We start from the raw sequence: 23346 nt of genomic DNA, 5'->3' as shown, positions 1-23346 counted from the left end.
CCCAAAATAACAATGCTGTTATCAATATTTTAAGATCTGTTGATTTTATTTTATTTAAGTGCAGTAAGAGATGAATATTTCATCTTGGTGCCACATGCGATCTTCTGTAATACATCTGGAAGTCTCCTGAGGTCAAACATACCGTGTTGGTTAAGGAATTAACTTTAAATATGTAATATGTAATGTATGTAATTTGTCAAAAGTAAAAAGAAAAATGGCAACACTATTTGTATATTATATATATTTTTTTATTCATACTTCCATTCTCTACTTCACATGAACCAGAAAGCCACTTTTATCTTCAGTCTCTATGAGGCAAAGTCATCAGCAAGTCAAAACCTACGCGCAGCGCAGGTTAGATTCCTTTGTCAGTGTGTGTGTGTGTGTGTGTGTGTGCGCACACTGCAGATATACACAACATATGCTTACAGTAAATTCATCTCATGTAGAAATTTCACTAAAAGTCTCCCTAGAGATCAGAACATTTTCTAAAAAAAAACAACAAAAAAAACAAAGAAAACAAACAGTGGAATTCTCTTTGAACAGAACTACACCAGTACATGTTTTTTTTTTTTTTTCAAGACACACTCGAAGAGGAACATTTGCTATGTGTTTGATCAGTGGTCACTTCTCAGCCGGTTGGGTGTCAATCGATGCCGTTTGGCGGCAAATGCCAATTAACACGGTCGACGCGGCGCACAAGTCATTAGTCGACAAAACACGGCGGCGACCGTCGGGTTTCTCCACAACTGAGCCAGCAATAGTAGTCGTACAATCATTCGTGTAACTCATAACTGTGAAGACAGGTGTCACCCGAGGTCGAATTGGTCAATAAAAGTCAATAAAACCAGAATTGGAGAGCGCAACCAAACTAATCAAGTATCTACCGTGTGTTGTTTTAATACAGTATGAGAAGCTTTGCCATTTTTAAAGCCAAAAAATATCAAGCATCTAAAAAAGAAAAATCCAGTTCCTAAAAACAAACACTTTAAAGCTTTTCAATCAAACTTTCATATATATATATATATATTTATATATATGTGACATCTCCGTACCTCCACATACAAGAAGCATAGCTTCAATATAACCTTTCGGTGTCATCAGGGTTGTGAAAGTGATTTCTATAAAACAGAAAAAATTTCCACTCACATTCAGTTCTTAAAGTTTTCCATGCATAATCATTACTCAGTGCCTTCTCCAAATGTAATATTCACACACACACAGCAGGGGTCCAATCCTGAAGTTTTTATGCTGCTCTCATTAAGTCAGTGGGTAACACGCCATGCAGGCACAAAGTAAGGATGCAATTCCCCTCATACATATCTCGTGTTGCTTTGCGCTGAAATAGACAACAAAGTGTCCCGGCCTTAGATTGGGACTTTGGGATGCGACATTGAAAAGAGATTTGCATGTTGAATAGATCTACGCATAACTATTCTAGTCGTGCAGAAGTAACTTGTAAGCGACAACAAACGGGCAGGGTTCAAATTCAAACCAGACTTTCTAATGAGTTTGGAATCCCCAGTGATTGTCAAATGAACTAGAAGACATCACAGATAGTTTCATCAGCCCTGCATGCGATCAGATCCAAACTGAACGGCTGCCAGTTCTTTCTTTCATTCGTTACCTGAAAAGGCCTTAAAGTGCTTAACTTTCCCTCTTTTTGTTAACACAATGACTTATTTGGAAGTGTTTTCAACACTCTTTTAGCCATCAATGGTCTCTGTGGACAAATACTTTGTCGCACCAAGCCCAGCTCAGCAATATAATCATTTGTGAAATACATTTATACTTCTTTCTTTTGGTTCATTTGAGTTGCGTAAAGTTCATTTTCATGCTTCCAAGACAGACACTTGACAAAGAGGAAGGGGGAGTATAATATGGGATGAAGTAGGTGCTTTTATGAATAGTTCGACATTTTGGGAAAACCGCTTATTTGCTTTTGTTGCCAAGAGTAATGTGACGACAAAATTGATTCCACTGAGACATATGCACGCTACATATAAAGCAACAGCCAGGAGATGGTTAGCTTATCAGAAACAATGGAAACAAAGGGCAAACAGCTAGCCTGACCAGTCCGTACCATAGGTGGTTCTCAGCTGTTAGCTAAGCTAACTGGCGGCTAGACTGTAGAGCCAGGAGATTGCTTGCTCAGCAAAGCTAAGCTAAGCTAACTAGTGGCTAGACAGTGGAGGCAGGAGATTGCTTGCTAAGCTAAGCTAACTAGTAGCTAGAAAGTAGAGGCAGGAGATTGCTTGCTAAGCTAAGCTAAGCTAAATGGCTTCTGGCTGTGGCTTCATATTTAGCGTAGAGATGTAAAAGTGATATCAAACTTCATCCAACCTTTGGCGAGAAAGTGAATTTTAAAACTATTCCTTTCAGGAAAGAGTTGTCAAACCACTAATGTGGTGACGGGAACAAAGAGTAGCTCATAGAGGGCAAATGAAGGGTTCATCTCCAAAATGTCACTTATCCGTAGACGAGAAAGAATGGAATTAAAGTCTAAGTGATCAATTCTGTCTTCTTCCTTTTGTAAACTGTGGATTTAAGCTACTTTAGAATGTGTCAAACACTTAACAGGAATTGTCTCAGCAACCCATCATTTTGTAAAAGTAGGTGTGACTTTGTTGTCGAATGTTGGATATGTCATTTTGGAACCAAACTCTTCAATTGTAAACGGTACCCTGGTGGGGCTAATGCAAAGGCAGCATCCAAATGCATTAGCATTAAAAAAGGCAGTCTGGCTGCAGGAGCCAGAAAAGAAAAATTAAGAAACATACAAGTGTGGAATGGTAAAAATGTCACACTTTACAGCACACACTTGTGCACGCATGCATGCACTCACACACACTCTCACGCGCACGCAAATATAATCGCGCAAATGCAGAATCATACTTGCACACTGGACATGTCACAGACATATCTGGCATGCATTTTTTGAAGAAAACACTTTTTGTTAGAAATTCTTTAACTGGTCTAGAGCTCTGATAATTTCTTTATTTACATAAATTAACAATAAATATAGGTAATGTTTATATATTTTGAAATATATATATATTAAATAATGAAATATTCTTATATATTTCAAATATATTCATAGAATTCTTTCTAATTTGAAACATTTTTAAAGAGATATAGTCACAGTTTAGTAATAAAACATGTAAGAACACAGATCTCCCTATTGGTCTGGCTACAGCAACCCCTTTTTTCAAAAACGTGTCAGCTGTGATCAAAGTTTTTCTTTTTCCAGGCTGATACATTCTAACCCAGAAGAAGGATGACGAGTAATGCAATGACAGGGGCGAGCGACTGATCCAGTGAATTGTGGACAACGTTAAAAGAACTGGCTTTCGGCTCTCGTCTGTCTTTAGAACCTACTTCTAAATATTTAAACAGTCTGACAGGGAACCCGCCCTGACGGAGACCACACGGGGCCAGGTTCAAACCAGGCAACATGGACTTAATCGCTGAAGCCGAGCTGCCCAGCTGCAGCTCGTCTTTTTTCCTTTTTGGTCGTGGGAGGATTCTCTACTTTGATCACATGGAGGTTCACTAAAGGGACGCTGCAGCGCGGACCTCTAGAGGGACAACTGGTTTGGAACAGTCTAGAGAGACCCCCCCCCCCCCCCTCCCCATTTTCCTCGACTGAGTTTCCCCTCGTCTTCTGTTTTGCGTTTCTTTTTTTGTTTTTTGACACACATAGACTGGAACTGGACCACATTAACACTGACTGAGGGTAGCTAGGTTGTCTAAATGCATGCAGTAGTTTTCCCTTCTTCCTCTCGGCGACTCCCTGGTTCGACATGGCTTACGGTAGGATGCACTCGCAGAAGAACGCGGTCTATCCCACGAGGTGTAGAGAAGGAGCACCTTTACCACGAGTGATGGTGGGGGACACCTCAGTCCCCCCCCGTGTGTGAAAGCGGGCACTTTCTGTCCGTGATTTCCTCCTCCCGGAAGGTCTCAACCTCTGTGTGCGCTGGAGACGAGGGCCGCTCTCTCTTTGTGTCTGTTGGACCAGCTCCCTCGGTCCTCTACTTGTTGTCCTGCTGCTGCCCTCATACTGGTTCACAAACAAAACAGGTCCTACAGTATATTGCACAGCATGCCCTCATGGCCTTGTTGGCGGCGTGTCAGTGGTAGCGACTCCTCTTCTCCTCCGCCTCGGGGCTGTAGTCCCGTAAACCAATGCCCCGCTGGAGGTTCAGTAACGAGTCTTTCATCTAAGGAAGAGTAATGACAGTTAGCTTGCTTATCGATTCCAAGGTAAGAAGATTATTCAATGGCTAATGTATATTTCCATACAGTTTATATTCAATCATTGGCTTCTTTTGAAAATGCAGAACCATGTAAACGTATATACAAATGCCTTTATTCTTTATTATTATATTATAACATTGAAAAACAAACTACAAGGGATTGCAAAAATTACTTTCTTTCACGGTTACGCCTGTATTTTTTATTTGTATAATTCTTGAGAATAACCAGAAGAATTACACAATGATGTATTATAGTTAGTGGTTGTACCAATACGCCCACAACCTCCTGCACGTCGCAGAAGACGTGTAATTCTCTTTTCAACCTCTGCCATTCTGTGAGACTCTCACATGTCCCACACATCCAGTAGGTCAGGTTCACTGGCTCACCGGCGCCCTCTTTCAGTGGGGAATGTTAGCACATGGGTCACACTGTGTGCAGTGTCATGGAATACTCGCTAGCTCCAGTCTTAAAATAGCTCGTTGTACATTTTTAGAGTGTCCGAGGAGCTCCGCATGAGCTGTGAATGCAGTACGTTTTGTTCCTATGTTATTATCCGCAGCAGCGCAGATTTCGGAGTACCTGGTCTAGCAGCACTACTGACGACTTGATAATCTCCCTCCATTTCTGCAGCTCGGCGTCATGGAAACGCTGCTGGGCCTCCAGGAGCTGGGCCCACTCCATCTGCGTCTGGGGCAGTTTACTGGGAAACACGCATGCACGCACATTAGCAACATCAGGGCGCGGCCACTCGAGCATGACTTCCATTTCGGAAGGACTTGCCAACAAACAATTTGGCAAATTGTTTCAGCGGGCCCGGAGCTATTCGGGGGTAATTTTAGAAGCTCGGCATTTTCCTGTCACACACGTCAACGGCCATATGGATTTAGTTTAGTCTATGTGCGTGGCTGTGTGTGCATAGTTGTGACGGCCTCTCGGGCAAACGGCCAAACAGAACTCCATTCGGTTCTCGTCTCTGCAGCGGGAAATAATGTCTTCTTTGTATTCTAAAATGCCCGAACTATAAAAAAATAAATAAAAAAAACAGATTGTATCTCCTTGACAAATCGGTTCTGTAATAATGACGGCTGCTAAAATATTAGCTGTGTGTGGGTGCACACCTTTCGTGAAGCCGCAGACCTTGCCAGGTTGTTAAGGACTGTGTCGAGTACTCCAGCATCCACAGCTTGTAGAAGAGCATCATGTTGAGGAACACCAGCAGGACCAGGCTGGAGGAGGGCGAGACGGAGAAGGGTGTTAGTCCTCCCCTTTGAACAACTCGTGGTGCCTTGGGGAAGACAGTGTCTCTGCTGGGAGAACTTTTCAACATATTCATGTTGGCTATGCTGGCTGAACACATGTATGTACCTTAGACAGATCCTATGGATGGCAATGAGAGGAGAGGAAAGAGAGGTTACACTCAGAAACACCAACAATGAGATATTTATAAAGAAAGAAAAAAAGTTTGTGTAGTTTCTGCAAATGAGAGGAAAAAAAAGATGATAAAAACACAAAACGTGACCCAGAGAGAATTCTCTGTTTTTAACATATGTGAGATGAGCATGTGCTGAAGGTCTGTGCGTCCCCCTACTGCCGGATAAACGAGTGCGTTTCGTACACAAAGCTGATGATGAGCAGCAGTTTGGAGACGCTGTACAGAGCGAGGCCTGCCGGCAGGTGATGGGCGTCTGGACTCTGGTGCCTGGTCTGCGTGGAGCCTGCCACCTGTTTGATCCTCTGAATCACTTCCTCGTCCGTCGGCGTGGTAACGGGGCTGAGCGCCTCGTCCAGGTGCTGACTGCGCATGTGGGGGAGCGGCCTCTTCTTCCGCCTCACCGTGGAGTTTTTCACCACCTTGGCCTTCGGGGACAGCTGGTGGGACTCGGTCAGCAGCTCCTCCAGCTTGGCCAGCTCCAACTCTGAGAGGGACGGCGACAGCGGTTACGCATTCGCGGGATTCCCGGAGATCGCCACACCATTTTTACGATTGTGCATCTTTGGCGAGGCATCTGTGGAGTTCATTGTCTACACCAACAAATGTATTACAATTCTCAGAACAGACAAAACAAACGGAAACTGAAGGTTACCAAGGTGACGGAAGTTCTGTTCCAGTCCGCTCCAGAAGTTTTTCTCTATGAAGCCTTTGACCAGCCCCCACGGCTGCTTCCTGTAGCGCAGCTCCGTCGATACCCTGAGGGCGCCAACAGAAACAGGGACGGTGAGATCCGGACTCTTGCGGTGAGACGCGATACGAGGTCTGGTGCGTGCGTCTCCCTCACCGTAACCGACACTTGTTCTTGGCCACCCTGGTGAGCATGTAGCGGTTGAGGGTGTAGAAGTAGTCGTGGTAGGGCACGTCGTGCGTGATGACCTCGGCGTCGATGATGTAGCACTCGCTTTCCTGGCTGGCTTTGTACAGGGTCTGATCGGAGAACGGAAAAACACCGTTTAACCCGTTGTTACTTTTTGCTCGAGAAGCGGTCCCGAGTCCCGAGTCGACCGTACCTGCGTCTCCGTGACTGTGGCTGTTTTGGGGGCCAGGGGGTTGGACAGCGAGATGGTGTACAGGATCTCTCTGGTCTGGTTCCCGTCCTCCTCTTTCTTCCACGGGTGGTACACCACATCTGAACGGCAACGTGACGAGAGAGCTCATTTTAAGCAACGCCCCCGCACATTCGAGATCGGGGGTGGGGGGGGGGGGGGGGGGTCAGAGTCACCGACCTGAGAACCGCCTCTGCTCCATGAAGTCGCTCATGAACTGCGACTCTGTGAAGAGGATCCCGTACAGCTTGTCCACGCTGAACTTGTAGATCTCGTTGATGTGCTGCCTGCCGTTCAGATCCTCCTGAAAGGCCTGCACTTCACCTACGTGTCCAAGAGAAGACAGGGAGAGACCGGTTTCCCTCTTCAAAGTCTGCTCGACAATCACCTACACCATTGAAAAGACACGTCTCCGCGAGGCGACGCGGCGCTCATGTCTGTCCGTTTTCGGGGGCCGTTACCCTCGTCGTCGTGCGTCTCCGAGGAGTCGCTGAGCTCCGTCGGGATGTCTTCGTTGTCGTTGAAGTCCAGCGACGGCGAGGGGACGGGACCACCAGGCCCGCTGGTGGCAAAGTTCCTCTCCTCCAACAAGAGGGGCAACGCGAGCAGCTCGCCGTCGGGGAGGCAGTCGGCGTACTCCTCTCCCGGGAGGTCGAACTGGGGGGGAAAAAAAAAAGAAGGACACGAGCATCCGCCACTTCGATGATGCTTTCCGGTCAAATCGAGGAAAAATGTCGCCTATTCAACGTGTGTAAACGCATAGATGAGTGAGACCTACTGTGATGGGCGCATCGTGGTGGCCGGGGGTGGGCAGGGTGCTGCTCGGGACGACCTTCCTGTGTAACAGAGGCGGGCTCCCCTCAGGCTTAACGTCGGCGCTGCTCTTGGACAAGTTGTCGTTGATGATCTCATTCTCTTCGTTGGGAATCTCCTCACTGAACCTGAAGGTGACCAGAGACCAGCAAAAGGCCCAGAACGTGGCCGAGAAGGACGTGAAAACGTGTCCCCCCCGTGACCCGGAGAGAGTGTGCATGCTTGTACGTGACGCCTCCATTTGGGCTCTAATTCATTTGTAATTTAGGGCAATCAGGTAATCGACTGAAATCCGTCTACAATGCGGCAACCGTAGTAACCGATAGACCCACCCCATGGTGTTGAAGTCGTCATCGGGGGGAACGTAGTCCTCGTCGTCGCTAGTCAGGCCGAGCTCGTTGCCATAGCACTGATGAACAAAGTGCCACAGCTCTTTGGGGCAAAGAGGCTGCAGCAACCAAGGGGAGAGATGAGAGATGAGAGGGCCTCAAAAAACACTACTAACAAGGACTGATATTAACCCAGATCAGATCCACGCCTACCTTGTCCAGCAGCGCATTCTGCCACAGTCTGAACATCATCATGTACGTCCTGTCCCTGGCTCCAAAAGAGCTGAAAAAGTGCTGGGAAAAAAAAAATATATATATTTCATTTCTAATCATTAAGTCTGGTGTGCAATTGAGAGAAAGAAACCCTGTTGTTCAACATTACTTCAGGTCGTGCCAAAAAACGGTGTGCCGCCCACTTTAATGTCTCTATAGGGCAAAAATAATGATACTTCAGACATATTTACTGCTGCGTCTCAGGCGTATCGCGTTTATTCTGTCATACATCCTCCTGGTGTAGTCGCTCTGCATTGTTTACCTTCTCAGTGTCTGTGCAGACCTGGATGGCATTGGGGATGAGGCGGGCAGTCTTCTCTTTTGTCATTGAGCAGATGTCCTTTAGCCGCACTGTCAGCTACACACACACGGGAAAAAAATGCACACATTGAGACACTCACACACAATAGTTCCAAGTGTGACCCGATACCGTCCCGAATAAGGTCCCGAACGTTAACACGGCGTACCAGCGTTTCCCAGCGGAAGATGTTGCTATAGAAACAGATCCAGTTCTCGGAGAGGTAGAGTCGTCCCTGCAGGAGGATGTCCCGTTGAAGAGCACAGGAGTAGTCTGGGTCAGAGAGAGAAAGAAAGAACATCGGCACACGCAACATTTCACCGCGCAAAAAAAACCACATCCAGAGGGTCCAAAACGGCTGAATAAAAGATCAGTCGGATTTATTAACATTCACAGTTAATTTGACACGAAGAAACCTTCAAACATTCCCCTCATGTATGTATATATATATACACACACACACATATATAGCTGCTGTTTGTTGTTACCCACTTACCCACGATGAGCCTCTCCGTGTCGGGGAGCTGCTTGAAGAGCTTCCTGAAGTCCTCATTGCGCTGCTTGTACGTCGGGCTCAGCACCTGCAGCGACGGGCAGAGTCAGCCACCAGCCGCACAAATGCTTCTGACTCTCGCTGACTCCCCCCCCCCCCCCCCCCCGACCCCCGCCTCCCCCCCTTCCCCGTTGAATCGTTTCTGTGAGCGTGTGGGGTCACCTGGTACAGCCACCCTACAGGCTCTGCTACTGGATGTGCAGGTGAGCGGGCGAGCAGGCGTCCGCGGCCTCTTTTACCGATGCACAACAACGACGAAGCGCAGGTCAGCCCCGCCGCGGGTCATCCGGCGCTTCGCACATGCGGCCCCGCGGCGGCCGTGAGCGCTTGCAACGCGGGTCACGTTCTCGAGTTTTGCGTCGTCGTGTCCGACAACGGGCCGTTTGTCTAGTGAAAAGGGGGGGGGGGGCGGGGCATCTGATGAAACCGCGGATTTGGTTTGATTAACCTGGTTTTCCAAACAACACGAGGCGAGCAACGCTTTCCCTCACTTGGCTTCAGCCGCCTGGATTATGTTCAGAGAGGGGCCCCCGGCATGAATAAAAACCTCCACACGAGTGCCAAACCGAGGGCTCTCTGTCCGTGCCAGACGCTTTCCTTCAACAGGAAAAGGAGGAAACAATAGCTGCCAATACGGCAACGGGACGTATGACGAGACAGAAGAAAATTCTCCTCGCTCTCTCTGAAAGAGAACAGCTTGTTCACGTTAACAATCCTTGTAAAACAAAGCATTTGAACTGGTGATTCTCTTTGGGCATTGGTTTCCACTTCCATTCGCCTCTAAAACAAGAGTGTGCAAGACCTGTAATAATTGAATTTATCGGGTGTGAGTGTACACGTCATCTGGCTGATCTGGTCTATTAAAAACCGCCATCCGTCTCCAAGGGCAACCACAGCCACGCCGTCCACACACCGAGTCGCCCAGTGACCCGACGAAGGCCACAGCGAGCCACAACCAAAGCATGCTTACAGCAGCATACAATACATAGTGCTACAAAGCCTAATAACTGACCCCCCCCCCGCCCCGCCGTCCTGTGACATTACTGCTCTCCTTGTGGTTTCCGCCCCCCCTCCCCTCCCACTAAAGTGGAGGTCAACTTACAGCGGGGATCTCCTCGGCGTCCCACTCGGGAACCCGCGGGACGGGGGCAGGGGGCCCCCACTCCCCTCCAGCCGAACCCTGCAGGAACCACCCCGCCAGCGCCTCATCCAGCTCCAGCACGGCCTCCCAGTCGGACATCGCGCCGTCCTCGTCCGACTCCATGTCGGAGGGCTTGTCACTCGCGGCGGGGGGTGGGGTGGGGGGTGGGGGGCTTGGGAGAATGAGTGCAGACTGGAGCTTGAGATTCCAGACGCTTGCGAGCTGAAGTATCCAACACCTCCCCCCCCGTCCCACCCCACCACCTCCCTCGTTTTGGGTGCTGCTGCTCGCTTTTCAGGGTTGAGCGGTGGACACGGCACACTCCAGCCCCATGATCCTTGTCTCTGTGTGGTTCTCTCTCTCTCTCTCTCCCTCTCTCTCTCTCCCCCTTTCACACACACACACACAGGGAGAGGAGTTACAGCCGTTGCCCTCTAGTAACCCCCGCCCAACAAGTCTTTTATTATCATGCCAGTAGCCCTTTTCCTTTTTTTTCTCCCTTCCTTCTCCTGCTTTCCGGGTGCGAGTGCAAAACAGGACTAAATAAGAGGACATGAACGAATGCTCCCAGCTGCTGAAGCACGAGTCCGTCAAAGCGATTAAGTTACAGAGAACAGATGTGAGCATAACCTCCAGTTACCTCCGTCTGCAAAACAAAACCATCAATCTTCTGAATGTCTGAATCGCAGCCCAGAGCGTGCGCTAAAGGGTGAAGTGGCCCGAACCGACCCTACGTGTAAACAGTTCTGTGTTTGTTGGTTTCACGAGGGATCGACAGCTGCTGGGGTCCGAGCTCCAAAAAAAAAAAAAAAGGACAGTTCGCTGCAGTTTTGATGCGCGTCGAAGGCAGCGAGGAGTCGGCCTCCTCCTCCTCCTCCTCCTCCTCCACTCGCCTCGGTATCGGGTTTATTCGTGTACACGCGACACTCGATCTCCCCCTGTTGCTCCTAGCTCGGGCCCCCGAAAGATGCAGAGCCCGCAGCTTCTCATTCTCAGCAGCCCTTGACAAAAACAATCGGTGCGCGTGTCCTTTCCGCTACTCTCGACCAAAAATATTTCAAAGGGTCAGGAAGGTGGGCATTGCGGTGTGGAGGTCCCAGCAGCAAGGGAGGAAAAGACTCTTGTCTTGCGTCTCATTGACTCCTGCTGGATGAAGCCCCGGAGCGCAGAGTTCCACCTTTCTTCTCCAGTTATTTCCCCCCCCGTCCTCACTCTAAAGCAGACACCGAGGAAATGCAGGAGCAATAAACGGGGGGGGGGGGGGAAATAGTCTTCAGCAGAGGGCCTCTTGGAAAACAGTGGCCCTCATTCAAGCGCAGCTCTTAAAAAACAAATGAGGAGGACGCCTTTTGCATCGCGTGGAGGAAATATCCCGCGGAACGAGGCTTTAATCCAGAAATCCTTTATCTCCTGCTGACGCGCTTTGTTTTCTCCGATAAATCAAGCCAGAGAAAGAGCCCATTGTGACAGAACGCAGCCCCCCCCCGCCGGGGTGGAGGGTGACAGCATGAGACTCGGGATGAGGTGGGACTGCAGATACGCAGCGTTTATGGATCCGGTTAACTATTAACGGTGTACAAACATTGGGAGACGGAGGAGACTGGCACTGCGAGGTAAGGGGGGGGGGGGGGGGGGGGTTTACTGTTTTGGAGGCCGATGAGGTAACCGTCTGTCCTCCCCACGACACTCGCATCCTTTCGACCCGGGCTGGTCTGTCATTTGAAAGGCCAGGGGCGTGTGGCCGCGTATCGCCCCCCCCCCCCCCCGAGGGAAAGCCCAGAGTCCTGAAGTCCAAACGCCACCGTTGGTCCGAGCTTCCCCTCTCATTAGCCCGCTCCCCGCGGACGCGCTTTGCGGCAGCCGAAGCGTTTCTTTGCGACAAACAGACAAAACGTTCCAGAGGCACCGCGGGAAAAGAAAGATGGCCGCCGGCCGTGCGCATCCCTGACAGGCCCAGACTCACATTAGGACGGATGTTTTTTTTTTTTTTTAATCACTGTGTGTTTCAGTGCCATGGGAGGTCATCATCGCCGTGTAAGAGGTGCGCACGTACGGGCATGCCGTCGTGCGTGCAGGTGAACAACGCCCACGCGTACAGGCACAGCCGAGCCATTTGGAGGTAATGATTGGACACCATCGATTGAGCTTCAGTATCTGGATGAGTGTACAGGATGTCATGAAGAGCCCTGCTCACTTGTTTTCATTCACACTAAACACATCTATACAAGGAGCTTTTAGACCGAAATACTCAACAACAGTGCTGCTCTATGTTTTTCTTACTGTGAAGAACTCCCTCGAAAGACCAAAACCAACGAAACCTCGTTCTGTCTCTGGATCTTTCCTTCGATTATGAGACATAATAGGCCACTCGTTCATTTCTAAAAAACACACTGTAGTTTTGAGCTACATTTTTACTCAAAAAAGACCTAAACAGTGTTTTGGTCGGGGATTACTTTCAAGCTGCGGATTAATACAAAGGGCTGCACTCAGGGGCATTTCCGGGCGCAGGATGTGGTATGTGGGTTTGTGTCAAGATAAACTGCAGTGGCCGTGTTCATGGTAATGAGGGTGAGGTCACAAAGTGCAGCAGTGGGTTCCCACCGGTTCCCTGGACGCCATTGGAGATCTATGCCAAGGAGGAATCCACTACACACAAGTAACACAACACGTGTTTGCAGGATAAACTCAATGCTGGTTTTGGTCTTTTTATTGGGATTTGTTGAGATTAAAACAAATAATATCACTATCTTCATCCTTGCGTATGGGCCTTAATGGCAGGTGATATCAGTTGGTGATTTGCAAAAAGTCTATTTAATGACAAGAGCAGGCGGTCCTGGTGCCTTGTACACTTTGTGTACTGTATGTCAACAGTTAACATGACATTTGCATGTGTTAGTCAGAGCCACACCAACTCCTTTTTAGCTGGCGGGTCAGTGGAAGGAAATGTGCGGGGGGGGGGGGGGGGGGGGGGCTAATAGCTGGGTGTATTAGAGACCGTTTTTAAGAAAGTGTCTGGACTTTTTTTTTGACAAAGCCTCCTTTTATCTCCACAGCAGTTCTCCATTTCCCGTGTCCACAGGAAGGTCCCTGCATCTTCTGCTGATTGTCAAACACGAGCCCAAACAACAACAAGTATGGAACTAGGTCTGTTTTTTTTTGTTGTTTTTTTTAGGACACAGAAACAGAAGTCGGGCGGGAGGGAAATATGCCGTGCTCCATTCCGCTGTCGTTCAAAGGCATTCAAGGCTCGTCCAGAGGCCCCTGGGACTGTTTGTGGATCTGTTTAGTACAGTGAGAAACTCCGTGGGCTTGTTACCACCTGTTGCGTACCAGAATTAGACGTTTGAGCGGCGCCAGGTCTTTGATCACCATCTCAGGGACGGGGGGGGGGGGGCGAAAGGCAAAGCCACAGCACACTTTGTCAGTGCAAGATTTAATGAATTAGATAGAAACAAAAAAATAACAAATCTGCAACTTGACAAACGCTTTCAACATGTCAAATCGCCTCCTCCAAAGTGTGGCTTTGCTGTGAGGTGGCAACAACGCTGACTGAAGTGAACGGAGCGAGACGCAGGCAGGAGGGACGCCGTCCGTCCGCCCGAGGCACGCAGCGCGGGGGACGGGCGGTCACTTGCACGGGGGTTGCACAAGAATACAAGTCATGCTTACTCTCAGGATGTGTTGTCTTTCATGCTGGAGGAAAGAGGGGAAGAGTGTACACACACACACACACACACACAGGGAATACACAAAAAAAAGAAAGAAAGAAATAAGCCAGAAGTACAGCGAACGCGCCATCTAGTGGTGCAAAATAAAACCACAGCACCGTGGCGGTCTATAAAGTAACGGTAAAATTGACGCCGTAGTCTTGTGATCGCCCTGATTCCATGCATCACAAAGCACCGCCTGTTGTTGTTGTTGTTGTTGTTGTCTTTTAAGGCCATGCCATTAACCCCTGCGTCAGAGGACCAGTAAACCCAAGTGGTCACCTGGTGCTGCAGCAAACGAGGTCACGGACGACATCGCTCCTTTTGTAACCAGCACCCCGCCGCCGAAAGACACCTCCAGGGGTCCCCGGCGTGACGTGAGCACACGCGTACACTCGTGAGACACTTTGCATGTGTTAGTGTAATGTGAATAGAAAACAAGGTCTGACTTACGTTGTACCAGCTTTGGCTCTTCTGCGGAGAGAGGGAGAGAGAGAGAGAGAGAGAGAGGGTGTTTTTAAGCGGGTGGAACGGGTACAGGCTGCAGCAGGGTGTCATACGGACATACACAGGGTGTCATACGGTCCACCTGATTGAAACCTGTTACAGCAGGTCGTGAAGGTCAATCGGGAATTAACGTCTGTTATCAACACTATAAAAAAAAACAAAAAAAACAAAGCACGTCTGCTCGGGTTAAACCCTGCGTGATTTGGGACTTCGAGGTGCTGAAGGTAACAGAGGGGGGAAATTCTCTTTCATTTCAAACGAAGCTGCTACTTACAGAAAAGATTTTAAATGAAACATCTATTTGATTGATCAAATACAATCAAATAAAAGCTGCTTCGTGCTTTGGCAGAACTGAAAGTAATTTCACTCAAATATCACACACTGCATTGATACATTACGTCTACCATTAAGAGAGAGATGGGCATGTTGTTGCACATTGTGGCATGTGCGACAACATGCCCATCTCTCAAAAAAAGAAAAATTGGTCAGTAGCCTCTAATTTATCGGAAAGTTGTTTTTTCAATGAACGATCAATCGATTGTGTTGCAGGTTGTTGAACAGCAGAGGGCAGCAGAGATGTATCTCAATCACACATGAAGCTCCTTCTAAGAGCAGAGGTCCTCGCAGGGGGAACATGCATCATTCAGAGGGTGAAAGAAGGAAGGAAGAGAGAAAGCAACACAGCGACAGACAATCTACTTTTTGTGGAGTTGATTGTAGCAATTACCGGGATTTTATGCATTTACACCCAGTGGATAATAACGCACAGTTCCTTTTTCAAAAACACATTCAATTTCTCCTCTGCTCCTCGGGGGCCGAGCGCCTGAGCTTTCCCCGTGTCTCACCAGGCCCGGAGGTTGTCTGGCGTGCGGCGGGGGGGGGGGGGGGGGGCTGGGGGGGTGGGCATGTGAGCCGTGTAGCAGGCCGGGGCGTGACAATAGCCGGGCTAATGTGGGCTGATCTCATTTGAAGGGGACAGAGACGCCAGAGAGGAATCACTGCGAGACCCACTGCGTGTGGGCCTTCCTTGGACGCATTGTCATAACGCGGAGAGAGCCTTTGTCCTATATAAAATGTCTCCGACGCGCTGGTGAAACGTTTTAAACCTCACGACCCGCCTGGTTGACTCAAATGGCAGTTTTTCGGATTACAACGAAGCTTTAAATAAAGCTGGATCTACACTAACACTTCACACAACACTTATTATCTTCCTCACAGCTCACAAATCACCTGCCCGCCCACCTTAATGTAATGGTCAAGCATGGGAAAGGACACGAGGGACTGGGACTATTGAGGAAGAGGAAGTGGAGGAAGGTTGGGGGGGGGGGGGGGGGGGGGTTAACGGGGGGGCCCGGGGGGGGATTCTCAAGGGGTCAAAGGAAAAAAAACAAGAAGAAATGCTTACTTTAATCAGGTTTAGTCTGTCATACTGGAGGAAAATTAAAGAGAAAACAAAACGTTAATCGAAGCAGTGAGCAACACGGACACAGGGGTGGGGGTGGGGGGGGGGGGGGGGTCTGTGGCTATTAGCCACTCCGCAGTACCACGCCATAGCTTCGGAGCTCTGACGTTGCTCTCCTAAAGTGATTACGTCACGCGGGGGGGGGGGGGGTCGCGTTGGCGTGGAGCCCCGGGTCGCTGAATGCACTCTCGTATCTGGATTGCATTAGCGCCAGGGTGATCAAGCTCACGTTGCCGGGACGACCTCACGCCATGGCCCCAATATGAAAAATGGATGTGTGTGAATATGTGTGTGTGTGTGTGTGTGTGTGGGGGACATTTATTGTCTCCCCGAGTGTCCCGATTTGCGCCCGCGTCCATTGGAACGAGAGCCCACACACGGATTCCACCAAACACTGTAATGAGCAGGGAGAAAAAAGGGGGTTCGACGGGGGGGGGGGCGATCTAATGGGCGGAGCAACAACAACATGTGGTGGTGCACTAAAAATGTGTCTCCGGCTTGCAGTGCGAGGAGCAGGAGGGATGCTCTCATTACGCGAAGGTCCTGGGCGCTGAGTTTATCCGTCTAAAGGGAGGCACGTGGGGGGGGGGGGAACAGGCTAAAACTGGAAAAGGGAAGATGAAAACAGGAGAGGAACCCGGACAATTATTGGCAGTATTGTTTGTTCGGAATTTGCAAAATTCCACAATAAGCCCCCCAGTCCTCCATCAAATGGGTTATTTGTTTTAATTCTTTGATTTATCTGAATTTTAAATGACAGAAGAAGTGTCTGCTGAATCCGGACTATTTCAATTTGCTACACTGCACATCACCAGTAAGGAAGAGAGAGGACAGGAGAGACGAGGGGGGGGGGGGGGGGGGGGTAGAGGTCTATCTGCTGTGATGGTGGGTGCAGACGGGGACAAGCTGTGTTCAGGGGCGAAGCGTTGCAAACGGGGGCTTTCCACAGAGCAGCTCTCACAAGACAGGAGGCGGGGGGGGGGGGGGGGGGGGGGGGGGGGGACACAGAGCGGGTGGCACAGAGAAAAAAAAAAAAAAGGAGAAAAAAAAGAGAGTAATGCTTACTTTGGAAAGTCGCTTGTGAGACTAGCATGCAATCAGGAGAAGAAGAAAAAAATAAAAATCAGAAAAAGAAGAAGAATGAAAACAAGAAAAAGAAATCAACCCGCACGAAGAAACAGCTGAAAGTACCGACAGAAGAGCTGGACAGTCGGTACCACGCGGCACACAGCGTCATGTGGCATGTAGCCGTGGCAACAGAGAGACAAGGCGTGGAGACAAAACATGATCAAAGGAAGAAAAAAAAACGACAAGTGACGGATGAGAAGGCACAAAACATTAGAGCCGCATGAGACAACCTGCGAGATTCAATCGATCCATCACTGAACTCGGGAGGGGGGGGGGCAGCAAACACCTGCACACAGGGCTTCGTGTTCTTAGCTCATCTACAGAGCCGACGGAGACCTTCTGAGCTGCAGCGATCGATGCCGCCGCCATCCGGAGAGCGGGAAACGCTCGCTAACCTCGGGCCAAACATCAATCAGCCCGCCGACTCGCCGTCAAAGGGAGTCGGGGGGGGGGGGGGGGGGGTCCAATAGGATTCCCTTTGCGAGACTGCTTTAAAAAAAACAAAAAAAACAATGGCGGACGAGTTTTATGTTTGCTGTAATCGTCCGCGGCCATGGAGGGATCAGTTCCTAATGCGCTTCTGATGCGGTGATGCCGGTGCGGGTGTGAATCTGTCCATCAGACCCCAGATGCTCAACGTCCAAACCCACCCAGAGGCATGTTTCTGAAATATCTTTGGACCTGACGTGACGTCATTGGCTCCACTGAGGCCAATCGAAGGTTTAGAAGGAGGATTAGAGAGTACGAGGAAAGGCCGGAGGGGGGGGAGGGCGCCAGCTCAGATCAGATCAGTCTCAATGTTATAGAGGGACACACAGAGGAATTCACAGGTTCATCTTTTGTGATTTATACGTACTTATTATACGAGTACATTATATTTTATATTATATTTCTAGTACATGTACTAGAAAACATCCCATTGTTTCAACTTCAAAAGTATATATTTTTTAAATGATGTACACACTGTTACACAGTTACATTTAACAAATACAAAATTACATTCATTAGAGAATTAATTTTACATTGAGTTAAAATATATGTGTGCATGGGAAATCTATTTGAGAGAGTCGATAGGATTAAGAGCGATCTGAACGTGTGAGATGTTCACGCTCGTCACTATGGATTGCGGCTGCATGAAAGTGAATGAAACATCTCCTTTAAACGAGTGAATACTGGTTTGAGCTCATCAGCATTTGGATGATGTAGAAGTGGACTGTATAAGGAGCCGTGGTCTGTGCTTTTCGGGGAGCGATCACTCATAGGTTTCGAGCCGTTTACGTCCTCGTCCGGACTGCTTTAAGCCGCGTGTGATAATGTGTTGATGATGAGAACCGCGGCGTGAGGCGCAGTGTGGACGCTCCCCTGAAGAGAATCGACCTTTCCGTGGAAATGACGCACTGTTGAGCCCTCGGGATCCTAAAATCAATGTGTCCCACGCGTCGGGGACCGCCAGGCCGCCCATCCCTCTGTGAACCGGGGAGGCGGGATTTAAAATAAAGGCGGGTTAGACGGCAGGTTGGCTCACCTTGGCGTTCTTTCCCCCGCTTCTCGCCGACTGCAGGGAGTACGTTCTCTGGACGACCTGCTCGGGCGTGGAGGGGGATTTGTCAGAGGAGTGGTCCGAGCCCTTCTCCACCATGTTCTCGCCCTCCTGGCTCTGTGGGGTGGGAGAGCGCGAGCGCTTGCGCAGCACCGGCGAGCAGGCGGGCGTGCTCTTGTTTGAGTTACTGGCAGTGCTGAGAGAGAAGAGACACAGGGAGGGAGAGAGAGAGATGAGAAAAAGCCCGGGCCGCTAATGTTAAAGATACGGCATGAAAGCCCGTGTTTCAAATCACATCACAATGTAAACGCCGTGCAAGGAAGGGCCGATGGTTCACAGATCAGGGCGGCGGCGGCGGCGCAGCGCGTGCAGCTTTTCGTTTGAGGCTTAACAGGCTTGAGGCAACATGTGCAAACTAATGACAGCTAAGCTGATACTGGAAGACAAACAACAACAAGAGCAGCGAGGAAAACACAAATGTCACCACCTCACATGACCGCGGGATTATTGTCACTCTACAGACGGGTAGCGGGGGGGGGGGGGGGGGGGGGGGAAGACCTCCGCAGCATCAACACTGACGTACGTGGGCCTTCAAAAAAAAAAAAAGGACGGATTGTTTCTCTAAAATATTGAACTATTTTAATTGAAGCCCTCGGGAGGACGTGACGGATGAAATGATCAGCGACACAACGCATCAAAGTGGGCCTGAAACACATAATTGCAGCGTCTCGACTTGAGCACGGCGCTCTAAACGCCGGGGGGGGGGAATCGCTTTCATACACCCGCCGACAGCCCTCCAGTCGAGTGGACTCAAGTGGTGCCTTTCCTTTCCTTCCACCGTGCGTCGCTATCAGGTAGCACACGCACACACACACACACACACACACACACACACACACACACACACACACACACACAGGCGGCTCAGCAAGAAGCCTCCTCCTCACAATGACGGAAGCGAACAAAAGGCCCTGAAAGAGATCCGAGTGGCGGTGCGCCCGCCGGGCCTACGGTTACTTGACATGGCGTTGCGCAGAAACCGTGACCTCGCTGCCCCGGCCGGCAGGTTACCGATCCGCCGTCACGTCGGGGCGCAGCGTAGAGAGCGCCTGCTGCATTACGGTACCTCCGGAATCAATTCAGACTACTACTACCTACTGAGCTGATTAGTACACTTTCAGGGAAATCTCCCCTTTGAGAGACATCTTATGCTGAACTTTTTATTATTTGATGTCACCCCGGCGGTTCAAGGTTCCCATTCTGCCTTCATCCTTGTTTTGAATCTGAAGGTATCTGGTTCATCAGGTGGTGTGTGTCATCCGTCAAGGGCCTGGAGTCTGAGAACTAAAATGGTCCCTCCAGTGATGGAACGCAGGATGCACCGTGGTCCGAGCCGGGAGATCTAAGCACGGCGGTGCAGGTGGAAACGATTTAGTGTGCGTGACAAACAAATCAGGCTTCCCCCCTCCCCCCCCCCACCTCCCCTGTCTAGCAGGGGTCATGAGCCGACCAGATGCTGGGTTGCCGTATTCTCTTCCTGATGATGTATGCAGAGCGGTGCTTTACTCCAGGCTCGGTGGACGCCTGTATCACAAAACACTGCCGGGAAAACCCTACTAAAGGCTGTTTCCATAGCAACACATGTGACACAGACCTGAAACAAGGTTGAATGTGTAGGGGGGGGGGGGGGGGGGGGAAGATGTCATTTTGGTAATTTATCGAGGCACAAAATGTGACGTTGCATAAAGACCACTTCTTCCTATAGCTACACTGCACAATTATATTCCACCTGTTCATTAAAAGTGTGTAAATGGATTCCAGCTTTAAGAAAAGAGCAGCATATATTTAGGGAATGAATTTGAGCTCATCGGGGGGGGGGGAGGGGGGGGGGGGCTAACGGTGTCAATTGATGGAGACATTTGGCAGATGCAGAGGACGCACTGTGCTCCCCCAGGCGCTCGGTCACGCAGCTGCGTCCGGCACCACCGATGGTGTTCACCTGCACACGAGCACCACACGGAGACAGGCACGAAGACCCCCAAAAAAAGGCCGGGGGGGGGGGGGGGGGGGGGGGGGGGGGGCTGGTTCGGGGCGATCCTCGCCTCGGTTGGATGGCTCGCGCACGCTCCCAGCGAAGCGAGACCACGTGTGAGGTTCAACTCCAGGCTCCACGCAGCGGGCCTCAGAGGAGCAGACGAAAAGCCTCCGTCACAGAGACGTGGCTAGAAACAGAGAAGCCGTCGGGCACCACGAGCCAATGGGCGGAGCGGCTCGACGGTCAGGGCGCCGCCAGTCATTTAGACGCCGTGCTTTGGGTGTAGCGATAAAAACAACAACAGTCTATTCTCTTCAGTGTAAGACGGCTTACTGGAATCAAAGCGATTAAACCAAGCTGAGCGCTCATGAAACCTGCTGTTTGAGCTTTTTAGTCCACGTTCAGCGACAATTTAACAATTAAAAAGAGATATCTCTTCGATGTTAGAATGCTCGAACGAAGCTAAGCTTAGGATGTATATATCGCTATAGCAACAGTGAACAGGGACCGGTTTAAAAATTCACAGCTTGTGACTAAATATATTCCCATCGGGACGTCTTTGCACTTTTCATGATTGATTTCTATGCTGCACCAACCATAAATCTAACAGATTTTTAGTATCTTGTAACATTTCTGCAGCCGTAGAGAATATTTCCTTTGTTAGTTTGTAGTTTATGTGCAATGTATTTTTCTAGAAAATGAAGGCCACATTAATTGTTATAAAGGATATGTTATGCATGACAATAAACACAGCGTTAAAGAACACTAGATGTTGCATCTTTAAGGATACTAATAATTGCTTTGTGGTATATAACAGAAAATTAAAATGAAATTATAAATGCTCTGAGACAATTTAACAGAAAAGCTTTTTGTCACCCAGTGTGAAAAATGATGGTCCCCAACTGCATCTTAACATCCTACTTGACTAACAAAAGACAATAATCAGTTCAGCGTCGCCTCATTAGCATTAGATGTGAGAGGGATTCAAGCACAGAAGTCATCTGCATTTCAAAGCTCTACACGGACAGACAAGGTGTCGATCAGACGGGACGCCGGCATGACACCAAAAGTAGGTCAACCTGTTGCATCTGGAGCAAAACAAGAAAATAAAAGGGAAACGGGCCTGCCGCTTGCACCACTTTGTTACAGTCTTTTCTTTAAATAAGCTCTAAAGCTGTAAATCCAAGCGGCTCAAGCTGTCCGATCCGTCAGCCCGACAATGGGACGGAGTTTCCGGGCCTTTCCGGGCTTTCCGCGCTTGTTTTCACTGTTTTTTTTTGCTGACCCTGGAAATTACCCATCTGGCAGCGGCCCCTCCGGCTCCGCTTGCTTTCCGAAAAGAACCACGAGGAACGCCACCCCTCATGCACGCATGCACACGAGAGGCCTGCGCGTGTGAACACGCGCCCACGTACCCGCGGAAATCCCACGCATCACACACCTGATCTGGCAAACACTACACACTCGATCCCCTCCGCATGGAAAACGCTCTTATATAACCAAACCCATTCCCTCTGTCACTAAACACACACACACACACACACACACACACACACACACACACACACACACACACACACACACACACACACACACACACACACACACAGGTGTACATGCGTCCACCATACCCCTGGTGAAAGACGCGGTCCCTCAGCACTTTGCCGTGGCAGCCCTCCAGGCAGAGGCAGCCCTCGTTGGCCACCGTCACACACTCAAACACCACCATGTCCTCGTGGGAAGCGCCCAGCAGCGAGCTGTTCATCCAGCGGATCATCGCGCGCTGCGCTTCCCTCTCGGGTGGAGGAAAGGTGAATGGAGAGAGAGAGGGAGGGAGAGAAAGGGAGAAGAAAGGGGTGGAAGAAGCAGGCGGGGGAGATTTACGTTGGCGGGCTTAAAGGGGGGCCGCTGATCTCCTAATAACCGGCTTACAGGTCGTCCTTAACGCCACCTGCCAAGGCAGAGGCGTCGGCTTCCTCCGCAAGTGGTTGGTCACGCGTGTTGATCTCGCCGAGCGCGGCCACTAATCACAAAGCGTGCCGGGCCGAGCCAGGTCTGTCGTTTCCCAGCACCGACCCGGGGAGTGCAGCCGTGTCATTCACAAGGATGGGAGGGAAAGGGGGAGGAGGAAGCAGACGCGAGCTGACCAAGATGAAGAGACAGCGAGAACGCGGCTTTTTGCTGTCCTATCGTCCACACCCTCCCCTCCTTTGTAAGATAAGCTCAGTCTTCGGCGGACAGCTCGCCCCCCCCCCCCCCCGGCTGTTGGACCATCAGCGCAGTTACTGCATCCGCTGGTATGCGAGCCGGGCGGCTTCTGTCTGCTGCCTGGTGACGGGATTTTGTGGCTGCAGACTGACACTAGATATGAAGAACGTGCACGTGGATAGAAAGAGATAGAGAGGAGGGTTTTGGAGGGGGGGGGGAAATGAGGAAGGAGATGGCTTTTCACTTTGCATTCCACATTCCACCTCTACTCGGTATTGGTGCACTGAGCCTCAATTATTCACGTGTTCCATGAATGGACGGGATGACATCACCGCCATTCAGGTCACTTTAGATGCAGAGTGACCCGAGCTGTAATTCGACTGGCTTTCCTCTGAAAGTAATATATGATATAAATGAGTCTTTATTCAGAAACTGTTAACTCTCTAACTTCAAATATTGCAAAGCTTGCTAAATCTAGTTGATATTCAATAAATAATTACAAGAAAAGCCTGTTCCTAATATTTAATTAAAAAACATGAACATTTCTAAACTTT

General features: G+C 49.7%; 1 protein-coding gene across 9 annotated transcripts in view; it reads right to left on the bottom strand.

Moving 5' to 3' along the window:
* Nucleotides 1–384: 384 nt before the first annotated feature.
* The window catches only part of gramd1bb (GRAM domain containing 1Bb), a 77155-nt gene continuing 54193 nt past the window's right edge, over nt 385–23346 (bottom strand). For 5 of the 9 annotated variants that reach the window (XM_062561081.1, XM_062561086.1, XM_062561080.1 and 2 more), the window contains 18 exons: nt 18535–18745; nt 14366–14386; nt 13875–13898; nt 9008–9092; nt 8681–8784; nt 8476–8571; nt 8154–8234; nt 7944–8059; nt 7577–7739; nt 7260–7455; nt 6979–7122; nt 6763–6881; nt 6537–6679; nt 6345–6448; nt 5876–6176; nt 5379–5486; nt 4840–4960; nt 385–4223 (listed from right to left, as the gene is read on the bottom strand). In XM_062561081.1, coding sequence (XP_062417065.1) covers nt 4134–4223; nt 4840–4960; nt 5379–5486; nt 5876–6176; nt 6345–6448; nt 6537–6679; nt 6763–6881; nt 6979–7122; nt 7260–7455; nt 7577–7739; nt 7944–8059; nt 8154–8234; nt 8476–8571; nt 8681–8784; nt 9008–9092; nt 13875–13898; nt 14366–14386; nt 18535–18648 — 2130 coding nt within the window. In that variant the 5' untranslated portion in view covers nt 18649–18745 and the 3' untranslated portion in view covers nt 385–4133. Of the gene's footprint in view, nt 4224–4839; nt 4961–5378; nt 5487–5875; nt 6177–6344; nt 6449–6536; nt 6680–6762; nt 6882–6978; nt 7123–7259; nt 7456–7576; nt 7740–7943; nt 8060–8153; nt 8235–8475; nt 8572–8680; nt 8785–9007; nt 9093–10166; nt 10351–13874; nt 13899–14365; nt 14387–18534; nt 18746–22215; nt 22239–23346 lie in introns of those variants that run through there. The other 4 variants (XM_037460320.2, XM_037460383.2, XM_062561082.1 and 1 more) reach the window with 3 other exon arrangements.

Source organism: Pungitius pungitius, chromosome 3 (genome assembly GCF_949316345.1).
Source record: "Pungitius pungitius chromosome 3, fPunPun2.1, whole genome shotgun sequence".
Taxonomy (NCBI): domain Eukaryota; kingdom Metazoa; phylum Chordata; class Actinopteri; order Perciformes; family Gasterosteidae; genus Pungitius; species Pungitius pungitius.
The sequence above is the reverse complement of the archived record's forward strand: the minus strand, read 5'-3'. Positions and strand labels throughout refer to the sequence as shown.